This window comes from Tarenaya hassleriana, unplaced genomic scaffold (assembly GCF_000463585.1).
Source record: "Tarenaya hassleriana unplaced genomic scaffold, ASM46358v1 Cleome10, whole genome shotgun sequence".
NCBI lineage: Eukaryota > Viridiplantae > Streptophyta > Magnoliopsida > Brassicales > Cleomaceae > Tarenaya > Tarenaya hassleriana.
Window position 1 is genome coordinate 926,831 of NW_010960188.1, and position 9,224 is coordinate 936,054.

The following is a 9,224-nucleotide window of genomic DNA, read 5'->3' on the forward strand; positions in this document are numbered from 1 at the left end:
GCAAAGATTTCACTATTGACTCCAAAAATATAGTTTTTTTTTTTCTCTTCTTATACTTGTCTCTTAATTTTCTCAGAAGAATCGTGTTTGTATATACGTACAGCTGAACAAGAAAGATGGAAGAAGAACAGGCTTCGGCCGACTTTTATGCAAAAATCTGCACGCGTCCATACAAAGCCCAGTTTGACTTTGATTTTGTCTTGTTTCAGGACACATGATGATGATACAGTTTGTGCTGTCCCTAAACCCTAAACTCTAAATGGTAAAATAAAACCAGACGTGTGAAAAATGAAACAGTAAATATTTTCAAAGCCCATACTAAGAGTCAAAAAAAGGGATTTTTCTCATTTAAAGATTAGTGCTTGAAAACATACAAACCCTACAAAAGAGCCAAATAGCCTCCGTAAATCACCAAAAAAAAAAAATTCAAAAGGACAGCACAAAAAGTTTTTTTTTTATATAAAAAAACTACACATCCCTTGATTTTTGGCAAATCAGAATCTTCACTCCTTTTCTTCTATACCATGTGTGTGTGAAATTCGTCTGTGACATCATCACCTGATGAATGATTACGAGTGACGCAGGTGAATTCTCCTCCTTTTTCTGCGTACATTTATAATCTGTACAGACGCCATTACAGTCAGGGTTCTTGAGCTTTCTCGTTTCCATTTACCTCGATCCGTCATCATCATAGTCACCATCCATGTAATGTCCATGATCTACCGATCGGTTTTTCAGTCTCTGAAATATCTCGTCCAGTGACTGAGATGACGACAGGTTCTGCTCTCTCGTGCCCGTTTCTGGAATCTGCCGAACAGGGAGGAACTTTTTGGTTGCGACATTGTCTTTGAAGCTCTGAAACCCTATTTTCATGTTCCGCCAGGTGGATGCCAGGCGAGAAGAGGGCTCGCTGCTCGGACCGGAGTTCGAGCTGTCTGCCTCGAGTAATGAGACCTTGGCCGAGGTAATGTCCTGGCCTTGTTTTCTAGTGGGCGACGACTGTTTGCTGCGTTGTTCTCTCATGGCTGCGTATTTGTTAGAGAAGGCTTCTCTGGTTGATCCATATCTACGACCATTGTTATCATCCTTTGATGGTCTGGATGATGTTCCCATCCCAGTTTCGACATCATTGCTACTACCACTCGTTAGCTTCATTTCCACAGAAGAATTGTCCTGGAAAAAAGTCAGTTAGGTTATGAATGCTGTAAATTCAGACAGGAACCGAGTCTAATGTTGTGTTCATGGAATCTACACATACAGAGAAGTTGGTTTCTGATTCGATTTCAACCCCATTAAAGTTCCGAGCCAGTGGAACGACATGCTCGCCGACTCTTTGCCCTTCTTCAAGCCACATCCGTTCTGACAATCGTGGAACCCAAGTTAAAGTCAAATGATATTATGTAAGAAAAAAGACAGAAACACAAAAAGTTATGGTTTGCGGTAACAAAATAAGTAGGAAACACATTTCAACAAATTTACTCTAAGATCTTATCTGATTTACCTTTTTTAAGAATCATTAATCCCGACGGGTCAAACCCATCCATGTCATCAGCCTCTGTTTGAAATCTAAATCGTTTCCAGCTACCAAAGTAATTAAAGATTCGGTCAAAGAAATTGCTCGCAACCAGCAAGGTGTAGAAAACCATTATAAGAGGGTAGATTTCATTGAAGGCTTGTCCAAAGAAAGGGACAGCACCGTCGATTTTACCCATTTTCTGCAATAACAAAAATTTAAAATCATCCGAAAGCCAGTCAAATTTTGTGTGCAACATGAAGGATAAAAATATACCAAGTTTATCACAAACACAAAGGGAGAGGAAAAAAAAATACCTTCTCGAAAATAGTCTCCGAATGAAGTTGAATGAGATTAATAAAGTTGTAACAAATGGGTGGGGCATATCGGGCAATCATCCTAGAGAGGTGTTAAGATTAAACAGTTATGACCATCTAAAACTACTTTGTCAAAAAGGGAAAACGTTATCAGAGGATGAATGATAACTTACGAGCATATCATCAGTAAGTTCACAGAACTTGTTTGTCGAGGAGTCAAGGAGTAAATCATCATCATCCCGATTTTGAACAGCGAGTAATATGTGCAAATGCACATATAGACCAACGGTACAAAGGCAAATACCTGAAAGCAAGATACCGAAAAAGATTAGTTAAAGCAAGGCAAACCCGATCAAACCACTTCATCAAACAATGATTTGCTTTCTATAGAGAGAAAAAAAAATGTAACTAGAAACCACCTGCACTAGTAATTCGTCTGATTTGACAGATCTTATAAGGACTGAGAAGAGAGACAAGTCGAGTTTACTGAGAAGGAGAGTTGCCTCCGCTAGAAGAATTGCACCCGACATAACACCCATAACTACTGCCAATATCTTCTTAATCTGTTTCTTCAGAATACACCTCCACATAAATTCTGTAAGGAACAATACATAATTCCAACCGGTAAATATCCAACAAGAATATTTATTTTGGGAACCGTGTCATTGGCTATTTTTTCAACTAAGTGAATTAGTTACCTAATGTATCTAGAAGATTTCCCATCTTGCCGATTCGCTCAGCCCTGAAGCTTGATATGTATTTCCTGAAAAAAGTGCAGAACAGATGCTTGTGTGACAAAGAATACTGTAAATGCCAAACATACACAGAAAGAGGAAACATCTATTGAATCAGAGACAAGATGAAGGAAGATCAGACCATCCAGTTGAATCAAGACGCTCATGATTCTTTATTGTGTCCTCGAGTTCAAGTGCCTCCGTAACATAAGTCAAATACTCACTGCAAAAAGGTCATAGTGATCAAACAAAAATCTACTAAACTGGCCGACAACACACACCTATGAAAGATGATAATGAATAAAAAAGGATAATACATCAATCAATAAACTCAATTTTTTTTTGTTGGAGATGATTCCTAGGGTTAGAAACCAAAGATTCCATACCTAAGTTTTTGTAACCTCGCTACTAAAGAATCCTAAATTTATAATGTTCCCAACATTAACTAAAACTATCTAGGGTAACTGGTTTCTACTACAGTCAGATATTCTAACGGATAAAAGACAGAAGCTCTAAAATAGACTTCTCTACCTTTTATATCGATAATATTCATCCTTAGCATTACGGAGGTGCCGCCTTAGTGTTGCCATCGATTTCTCATCCGTGTCATAGTCCATATCATTTTCACCCAATCGACCACCTTGCGGCTTAAATGATGGGTCTTCCTTAAACTGGAATAGAGAATCATAATTAAATTGGAGAAATGCTTCTGAAGAATTCTGTGACTTGGAAGAACAGCAATAAGTAGGACATACCATCCTAGCCAGCATTGCATCAATAACATCCATGTATGGTCTCATGGGATCACGTTTTGACATTTGATTTGATGTCGCTTGGGCAACCTACCATGGCATTCGTTATGAAATTCATATGATTATGCGTATTACAAAGATGCATATGACACATTAACGAAGACAAAGCTAATATGGGCTAGCAAAACCTGGCAAAAGCTATTAGATGATTTAAATCAATGAAAAACCGTTGGAAATTTAAGTGTACATTTTAGAATATTGCCACATATCTTGAATAGCTACATGGACTCCAAGGCTAAAATGACATGTAGGCAATTTGATAACTCTTCTTTGGCAGAGTTGCAAACACAAGGAATACTTGTGAGTAAAAAGAGTACTAAAAGATGCTTAACAGAAACAGAACTTACTACAATTGCATTTGAAAGTTCTTGGTGGGCATTATCAAGTTTCACAGCAATTTTGGCAATTTTGTGGGAGAGAACTTTTTGGCGGGTTGTCCAATCAGCATTCCTCCAAAGGGTCTTAGGAATTTCACTCAAGCCAAATCCAAGAAGAAACGCGCCAGTGACAAGCCCAAATGTATTTGAGCACGCCATAGCATAACCCGAAATGCTTCCTTTCCTATCAACAGATAACAAAGACCGTATGAAGGCCTTGGCCAACTGTATGGAGAATATCATCCCCAGAACAAAAGAAAAAAGAAACAAGCACCGGCTTTTTGAACCCAATATTTTAAGTTTTTCTACCCGGTGGTCAATTAAGTTGTGAGTCTTACAACCCTATCTAAAGACAACAAGCAAAAAGAAACAAAACCAATAGGCATCAACTAGGCAATTCAATGATGGAGAGGGAATATACCACTTCCTGTGCATTGTGATAAGAAGGATGAGACCGAGAAAGCCTATGAATCCCAAGACTAGGTAGAAAACCAAGTTGACGTGCACACTAGTCCTTAATCTCTCTGGCACAGTGAAGTCTCCAGCATCTTCAAAACCCTGGATAAGGGGCACCACGGCCCTGCTTAGAGGTAACATAATTTAAAATATATGAGGTAATGCACATCTATTAGCTGTAAAAATAATGTAGATGGATTTCTCAGAGGGTAAACATCACATAGAGCCGATCAAGATGAATTTACAACTCATGAAAATTTGTCACCGGGTGAAATGAAACAAGTGGAAAGGTGTCAGAAATATAACAGAAATCCACTAGAGACAATTAGGGTAATCTTTTGTGGTTGCACTAGCCACAAATTGGAGGAGACATCGAGAGGAAACTCAACGACTATACAGCAAAAGAGTTGTGAACTTTAGATATAGGAAGAACATGATGGGCCGTCCATACCAGGTAAGCAGAAATGTACTCCAGTATGACCAGCTCCAGAAGAAGGAAATGACCCCATTCTCAGGATGATTAGGCGGCAGAGATAACGTCTGCGTATGCAACAGTGCAAATCAAATGAAGCAATCCATTTGAAACAATTTCGTAAAATGATGCTTCAAATTCTTCTGATATTAGAGACCTAAATCAGTTTAGGTCTTATAACCGCCTATTCCCAAAATTAGAAGATCTTCAGAACCCTAATTATTCAACTGAGAAATATGAGCTCAGTTTAAATCCTCCCAGTGATCCTAAACTGTTTCCAATCATCAGAACAAACACCGTTCAATTATAATCCAAATAATTCAATTCAAATCCAAACAGGGTTGGCCCTCAAGATTTCACAAGTGCCCAGATGAAAATTATTCAATTAGGAACCCTCCCCCCCATTTGATCAGAATCTCACTACCAATAGTCCTCATAAGAAAAGTCTTCCTAAATTAGAGATAAAAGCTACAGAATCAAAAGCAGAATCGACAAGTGTGACGACGATTGATGAAAAAGATTAGGCGAGAAACATCAACGTCGAGCAATGTACGAGGAAACTGTACCGTCCAGATGTCGGCAGGGACGAGAATGATGATGGAAACCGAGCAGAACCAGGTGTATCCGACGGTGAGGAGGACGTACCGAGGAATCTCCGGCCCGGCGAAGTACCGGAGCGTGAAGACAACTAACCCTAGGGTTAGTGGCAGCGAGATCAGGTAGAACACCCACATCTCTCTGCGTCAATTCCGAAACAAGAGATCTGCTCTTCGCGGAGAGACAGAACAGGAAGAGGACGACACACCGAGCTCTGTCGGATCGATCGAGGACCCTCGAGATCGCTCGGCTCGTCCGCGTGCCGTTCAGATCAACAGAGGGAGCTCCGTTTTCGGTTCGCACGATTTCGTTTCGGTTCAGGCCGATGTGAGAAAAAGACAACATGCTGTAACAATAATAATAATGGGAATTACAAACTTACACGTATATACAAAAAAAAATATATATTAATTTATCATATGGGCCACTTTGAAATCGGGCCCTTTTAGGTTACTGAGATGGGCCTATAAAGCCCATTTTATGTAATACATGTCGCACGTTTCTGAAACGTGTAAGTTAATACCTTAACTAATCATAATTAAATGCTATTAAACAAAGTCACGTCTTTTTAAAAAGAGAGAGAGAGATCACATGAATTTCGTGAGTTTTCTATGTGCCTGATAAGTTGATACGTAATCCCTCTATCTCATAATAATTAACGTATTAGACAATTTATTATTATTTATAAATAAACATCATCCTATTTTCTATGGATAATTTTTAAAAATAATTTTCAATTTAACCTTTAATTGTAACTACTACAATTCTAATAAACTTTTAATAAAACCGAAGTTTTTATCCTCATATTTATGTATATTAAATAAAGGTGTATAAGATTTTTTAAATTTTTTTTAAAAGTGTGAAAAACTCTAAAAAAACAATTATTAAGAAATGGAGTAATATCCAACATATTAAAGAATCTCTTAATCTTAAATTAATTGATCTCGTGTCGAATTTATTTTCTTTCCATGAACGCAAATGGGGTTCATTAATCTATACATATATATCGTAATATTTGTAAATTTTTCCATGTATCTGATACGTATATGCTATCCACGTCAGACCAAACACATCGATCGACATACAATGATTTAAAAGAGGACATGGTCCTTATCCATAAAAACACACGATTCCAATATGCGACTGAAACCAACATCATTGTTCCCAAATAACATTCAATTATGGTTAGGAAAATTTATTTAAATGGCATCGACCGTCATACGCCCGAAATAACTACGGGGTCCACAGATGTCGAAACGTGTCATCTTCAGCTTGATCCAACGGCGGATTGCTCATTCTCTGTCGATAAAGAGTGATGGGATGATGACACGTGTACAATTCACTCCACCGTCAAAGATTCTCACAGATTTCCAAGGGCGACGAATTTACCAAAATAGCCATTAATAAACTGTTTTTTTTTGTATCTGAATTTTAATTATTCCTCATTTTACAACTCTATAATTAATTAAAATCGTAGATGAATGGAGCGTATTCTTCTGCTCAAATAAGGTATATTTTACGACACATTTTTTTTCACTATCTTTTTATTATTCAATATATATATATATATATATATAAGTAGAGCGAGCGTCTTATTCTTGCGTTGCTTAAAGCTAAAGCTGAAGGAACGACAAGAGGAGAGAGAGAGCGATGTCGTCGTCGGTGATGGAGTTTGCGGTGGAGCAGCAGAGGCGGAGCGACGGCGGTGACGGCGGAGACAGGGCCGATAACGAACGGCTCGATCTGCTTCTCCAGAGCTCCGATCCAACGGCTCAGACGATCTCCTTTCCGACGGAGACTTTCCTCAGAGCGGCCTTGTTGCTCAAGGACCAGGTCTGTCTTCTCTTATACACTGAGTCGCGTAGGATAAGGACGGTGGCACTCTTTCGGCTCACGTTAGCCACCGTCGGCTTATCTCCGGTACTCATGGTCGTGTCTCACTGGTTGACGCAGGTTGTGGAGGCGACGTGGAAAGGCGGTGGGTCGGGCTCGGGTGCTGTGGTCTTGGATCCGACTGCTTATACGGGTCTGCTTGGTACGGCTTTCACCTGCTTGAGGTCGTACGAGGTCACGAGGAACCGCCAGGACTTGCTAACTTGCGCCGAGATCGTCGACACGTGTGCCACCGTCGCACGTGCCTCGACTAGGTGAAAATATCTCAACCACTAGTGCCCTCGTTTGCTAAAAAAAAGTACATGATTTACGAAAGTTGTAGTACCCACCACCAACAACAAAAAAAGTTTGAAGCTTTGAAGTCGGTCATATAATTAGGAACATCATCGTAACATGGATTCTGCCATTATCAGATGCCCTCGAATTCGATGTTGATGAAAAGATTGTAATTTCTTGGGTTTTTTGTTTGGAAAATTGTATATTGAAAAATAAAATATCTGGGGAAATGGACTGTCAATATCAAACAATTAGGCCAAGGTCAAGTGCCATATTTTGCTCCACTTATGAAAGTTGATTAAGCCGAGTATTACCATGGGGCTGGAACCTTCTGTCGTGATACATATATTTATGTTGGATAAGATCTGGGTGATGTATGTGAAAATAGGCACGTGACATTTCTCTGTGGAAGAGGAGGGGTCTACGCGCTTGGTGCTGTTGTGTACAACCACATAGGGGACCATCACAAGCGTGATTTCTTCCTTGGTCTCTTCCTTGAGGTGCGTTTTGTCCCCGCATGCAGTTTCTGCTTAATCTTGTTTGTTTTACTCTCAGAGATTGCGTTTAAACGATCCCTTCGCTGTTCATTTGGTTGCATATGTATGGGTGTATGCATGCATGCATGTATGTATGTGTTTGAGGAAGAGTTTTCTTACATGCAGTTGGCGGAAGAGAGAGCACTTCCGGCAGGACCGGAGGAAGGAGGATTCGGAATGTCGTATGACCTTCTCTACGGAAGAGCTGGTTTTCTTTGGGCTGCTCTTTTCCTAAACCACCATCTCGGCCATGGCTCTGTTCCCGACGATCTCCTCTCCCCGATTGTAGCTGCCGTCGTTGCGGGTGGACGTGTCGGAGCTGCTGATAATGAAGCTTGCCCTCTCTTATACAGGTTTTTGTTTCAATCCAAATCCCTTTTGTCTGAGTAAAATAACATTTGTACTGGTTCGTATCATATAGACACTTCACACCCCATCTGGGTTTTTTCCTATAGGTTCCATGGGACACGTTATTGGGGGGCGGCGAATGGGCTAGCTGGAATATTGCATGTGTTCCTGCATTTCAGGTTGTCTGAAGAAGATGCCAATGATGTGAAGGGGACATTGAGGTACATGATGAGTAACAGGTTCCCACAAAGTGGGAACTACCCTTGTAGTGAAGGCAATCCACGAGACAAGTTGGTTCAATGGGCACATGGTGCAACATGCATGGCCATCACATTGTCTAAAGCTTCTCAGGTATTATTATTCCATATTTCATCATCCATGACATGATGACATCTCTCTGTTCTGACTTCTGACTAAAAAAACCGGATTTGCAGGTGTTTCCGAACGAGAGAGAATTTCGAGATGCAGCCATTGAAGCAGGGGAAGTGGTGTGGAACAATGGCTTGGTGAAGAAGGTAGGGTTAGCGGATGGAGTGGCGGGAAACGCTTACGCCTTCTTATCGCTTTTCCGGTTAACCGGAGATAGAATATACGAGGAGAGAGCGATAGCCTTTGCCAGCTACTTGTGCCACAATGCAAGAGACCTCGTGGAAAATTCCGAGCATGCTTATTCGCTGTTCCGTGGACTGGCGGGAGCCGCGTGCTTGTGGTTCGATTTGGTCCGACCGGAGAGTTCTAGGTTTCCCGGTTATGAGATTTGATTTTGATAACCGGATCGGTTCGGACTTATGGTGGTAGATTTGTGAAAGCTTCTTATTATGGTTTTAATTATGTGATCTTGAATGTTGAGCCCGTGAATGAAGTTGGAGGCCGCCAACGCTTTCAAAGCTCTT

General features: G+C 40.3%; 2 protein-coding genes across 3 annotated transcripts; one reads left to right on the forward strand and one right to left on the reverse strand.

The window, feature by feature from the left end:
• Window positions 1–319: 319 nt before the first annotated feature.
• On the reverse strand, window positions 320–5,618 carry LOC104798827 (LMBR1 domain-containing protein 2 homolog A). Of its 2 annotated transcripts, XM_010521032.1 has the most exons (14): window positions 5,248–5,618; window positions 4,661–4,749; window positions 4,175–4,333; window positions 3,724–3,937; window positions 3,320–3,406; window positions 3,096–3,235; window positions 2,707–2,787; window positions 2,529–2,593; window positions 2,250–2,425; window positions 2,004–2,134; window positions 1,831–1,912; window positions 1,502–1,715; window positions 1,259–1,359; window positions 320–1,173 (listed from the first exon to the last, which is right to left on the reverse strand). In XM_010521032.1, the coding sequence occupies exons 1-14, from the start codon at window positions 5,413–5,415 to the stop codon at window positions 670–672; spliced, it is 2,211 nt and encodes a 736-aa protein (XP_010519334.1). In that variant the 5' UTR covers window positions 5,416–5,618; the 3' UTR covers window positions 320–669. The 2 variants fall into 2 exon arrangements, with proteins under 2 accessions (XP_010519334.1, XP_010519343.1); XM_010521041.1 differs by lacking the exon at window positions 5,248–5,618 and having other exon boundaries at window positions 4,175–4,311; window positions 4,661–4,750.
• A 1,253-nt stretch (window positions 5,619–6,871) lies between these two features.
• LOC104798840 (lanC-like protein GCL1) lies at window positions 6,872–9,209 on the forward strand. Its single transcript, XM_010521052.2, has 6 exons — window positions 6,872–7,111; window positions 7,232–7,425; window positions 7,836–7,947; window positions 8,110–8,336; window positions 8,439–8,682; window positions 8,766–9,209. The coding sequence occupies exons 1-6, from the start codon at window positions 6,929–6,931 to the stop codon at window positions 9,090–9,092; spliced, it is 1,287 nt and encodes a 428-aa protein (XP_010519354.1). The 5' UTR covers window positions 6,872–6,928; the 3' UTR covers window positions 9,093–9,209.
• Window positions 9,210–9,224: the final 15 nt, after the last annotated feature.

Bases quoted from the DNA above. Each gene is read 5' to 3' on its own strand.
- LOC104798827 (XM_010521032.1), bottom strand. From the start codon at position 5,415: ATGTGGGTGTTCTACCTGATCTCGCTGCCACTAACCCTAGGGTTAGTT. The intron at 3,938-4,174 runs GTATATTCCCTC...ATCTGTTGATAG, and splicing joins ATCACAATGCACAGGAAGTG to GAAAGGAAGCATTTCGGGTT. The intron at 2,788-3,095 runs GTAGAGAAGTCT...ACCTTTTTGCAG, and splicing joins GAATATTATCGATATAAAAG to TGAGTATTTGACTTATGTTA.
- LOC104798840 (XM_010521052.2), top strand. From the start codon at position 6,929: ATGTCGTCGTCGGTGATGGAGTTTGCGGTGGAGCAGCAGAGGCGGAGC. The intron at 7,426-7,835 runs GTGAAAATATCT...ATGTGAAAATAG, and splicing joins GTCGCACGTGCCTCGACTAG to GCACGTGACATTTCTCTGTG. The intron at 8,337-8,438 runs GTTTTTGTTTCA...TTTTTCCTATAG, and splicing joins GCTTGCCCTCTCTTATACAG to GTTCCATGGGACACGTTATT.